Source organism: Erythranthe guttata, chromosome 10, assembly GCF_056151865.1.
Source record: "Erythranthe guttata isolate IM_541 chromosome 10, IM_541, whole genome shotgun sequence".
Lineage (NCBI taxonomy): Eukaryota > Viridiplantae > Streptophyta > Magnoliopsida > Lamiales > Phrymaceae > Erythranthe > Erythranthe guttata.
Genome location: NC_142542.1, coordinates 8365743 through 8368930, shown reverse-complemented (window position 1 = coordinate 8368930; position 3188 = coordinate 8365743). Strand labels below are relative to the sequence as shown.

At 37.8% G+C, this 3188-nt stretch overlaps 1 protein-coding gene across 2 annotated transcripts; it reads right to left on the bottom strand.

Annotated features, from left to right (window-relative positions):
- Positions 1-434: 434 nt before the first annotated feature.
- On the bottom strand, positions 435-1891 carry LOC148767434 (uncharacterized). 2 transcript variants are annotated; one of them, XM_088824279.1, is made up of 3 exons: positions 1812-1891; positions 1347-1699; positions 435-976 (listed from the first exon to the last, which is right to left on the bottom strand). In XM_088824279.1, the coding sequence occupies exons 2-3, from the start codon at positions 1692-1694 to the stop codon at positions 587-589; spliced, it is 738 nt and encodes a 245-aa protein (XP_088680405.1). In that variant the 5' UTR covers positions 1695-1699; positions 1812-1891; the 3' UTR covers positions 435-586. The 2 variants fall into 2 exon arrangements, with proteins under 2 accessions (XP_088680405.1, XP_088680406.1); XM_088824280.1 differs by lacking the exon at positions 1812-1891 and having other exon boundaries at positions 1347-1802.
- Between the last annotated feature and the right edge of the window lie 1297 nt (positions 1892-3188).

Below are 3188 nucleotides of genomic sequence, written 5' to 3'. Positions count from 1 at the left end.
TTGTGAATTATTCGGTCCTTGTAACTTGTAACAATCTTCATATTTATTAACGTTGTTTTGGGCTGTAGATATTGTATGTTGCATTATTTGCTCGGTTCATTAATTAAATAAATCTTGGCAGTTGAGGAACGTAAGTTTGAAACAGTTGGAGACATGAAATATCTGTGGGGTTTATGCATACAAAATGTTTATGAAATAGGTATTTACGGAAACAATTGATACGAAATGTTAATGAAACAGGTATTTACGGAAACAATTGATGTCAACGTTCAATGAGGTGTAGTATTTTTTTAGTAATAGAGATTAAACAAATCCACATATAATCATAGTTATACACATAAGTAAACCAAATTGGGAACTTAGAAAATTAGGGAACACTGGCCCTTCAATATGTTCGAAACAACACCCGAAAGTAGTCACCAATACGAGTCTTTAAACATGAACACAATGACGTCAAACAACAAGACAAAACAACATTACACCACAATTACTGAACAAAACAAAACAAAACAACATACGAGTCTTTAAACAAAACATTGAACACAAACGAGTCTTTAAAACAGTACCGAAATGGACAAACAAACTTTCAAACACCGTCCGAGTCATTTGCTTCTTCAATGTCGTCACTGAAACTGACGGCTGGTTCGTTACCTTCATTCCCAGCCTCTTCATTTGCGTTGTTGTTGTTAGCAACGTTCCCACGACCTTCGTTTCGGATTCGATCGTAGAGATCGTCTAAGTAGATCGCATAGTGGGGATCCACAACTTGGGGTGGATTTGGCTGAGGAGCAACAACCTGAGGAGCAACAACTCCGTCATCAGCCACGTCATTACCGATGACGAGCGGAAGTTCTGGATCATATCCCACGAGCCCGCGAAAGTTGACTTCCGGGGCCTGTTTCACGTCAAACACGAAGTGGCAATCTTCGTATAATGGAAACCGGTTGATTCTAAAGGTCCTCTCTTCCTCCGTCTCCTACACATCAATACCATCGAATAATACGATCGAGTACTAATAAAAAATATTAAAATTCACAAATTAAGATTTTTACACATTGAAGAAATGTACAACGAAGGATTGTCATAAACCACAAACTTCCATATGCAGAATTCGAAAACATATAAGAAGTCCACATACACTTTCATCTACCAAAAAACGGTAATTACAACAATCATCCAAACGAAATAAAAATCCATGAACAGAATAATTAAGGACTCTCATAATGTTCATGAATTATTTGTGAGCATTTATTTTGTAAATAGGAGTTGCATGCATTCAAATCAGTTAAAAAAAAACGACATACGATACGAGAACAGTTAAAAAAACGAATAACGTTTCGTATTACCTTTCGATCCAGTGGCCACATGCTCCTGTCCACCGTCAACGACCCCGTTCGAACATCGTAGGTTACTCCGTCCTGTGCAATGTAATCTTTGAAGGCAAAGTACCGGTTCCTAAGCCTGTTCATCCTACACTTCGTAGCAATGTCGTCGAAGTTACGTGAGAATTGGAAGCACAAAGTGATGTAGACTTCGAACAAGCATTCTTCATACACCTCGGGGTCCTCCAATGTTTCAACCTCCGAAGCAAATGTTGCAGCCGCGTCGATCATACACTCGTCGTACTCGTACGGCCATCGGGCATTGTTGATTATTTCCAAGCTACGTTGATTCCTTGTTCGAGGCCTCGACATGGTACCTACAACAATGGAATAACAAACACAACTTCAAAACATTGAACTGTATTAACAAGATTTAGAACGCAGACTTTCGAAATTGAAATAATGAAAATGGAATCACAAAATCTTAACAGTTGCTTCTGAAATGTGGAGGGTTTTTTTTTCCTTTTGATATTCCTTTGCAGCAGAATATGAAGCATCTAGGTCACACTCTTACTTATTTTCACCAACAATTTTCGATTATATTTCCTCATTAAATGGTGCACCAATTGGTCTACCTACTCACCAACTAGTATGCATTAAATGGACCACTTCATTGCAGCCATTAAGAATTGGACGGCTACTTCTCTCAAATGTATCACACTTAATTCCATTCATCATTGTTTCTTGAACCATACAAATGGTGGTAAATGGTGGTAGATGTTAACAACATTCAATACTTTTGTAAGAAAGATTGATGTATGCTTGCACACATTAATGAAGGTTGCCTAGGGTTTCGTTATTACATTTTCCAGGTCCTTTAATTTGTTATGTTTATTACTCCATTTCATTTGTTGAACACGGTTTCACGGTTCCTTTAATAATATTACGGCCGGTTGTATATGTAGTTGACATGTTCTTTTTATATTTTGTCAGAGTGAGTGCACTATATTTTCTTTCAACATTCTTGTCAGCCATTAATTGAACAATAAAATATAACCGATACCTACAATCATTAATTATTGTTTATTTATTTTCATTAGGTAGGGTTCTATTATTTGTATAAATGTGGGTTGAGTAGGAGCCAATGTGAAGTGTGGCTGCAGCAAATCATTACCAACACCGTAATACAGTAGAAAACCATGGCCCCAAAGAAGAAGCCCATTTTTAGGCGCGAAGATTTTATGTACGAGTTGGACTGGAGTGAGAAGATCGATGATTATTTCGTTGATCTGTTGTGCATGGAATCGTTACGGGGCTGTTTCAAACGTGACAAGAAAAATACGCTTGCCCTATTCAGTTGTCAAGAAGGTATTCAAACTAAATTCAACTTGTTCTTCTCTTACAAGCACTTGATGAAAAAGATGACGTTGTTGCGCAAAAGATTCACCACCTTTCACTGGATTCTAGCTCAAGAAGGTGTTCGCTACAATTCTACAACCAACATCGTTTCAGAATCCTCCGAGATTTGGGATCATATGTTGAAGGTTTTCATAAGCGTGGCTAAAAATAATCCTACTATTTTATTTTGTCTTTCATGTTTACATTTTACTTAGTTAGTTATTGAACCTAAATAAATTTGAGTATTTCACGAATATGCAGACTAGTAAGTTTGCGTTTTTTACCGCCACGCCGGGGAGCCCAAATACAATGCATTAAAGTGCATTTTCGGAGCAGAGCCTGTGCAAAACCCCAATGAGGCTGAAGAAACTATTGTGGTGGTATCGGACGACGATGAAGCACAACCTCAAACAGGTGAAGGATCTGATTTTCCAAACCATGCTATGCATGCGGATCGTCTAGGACTGA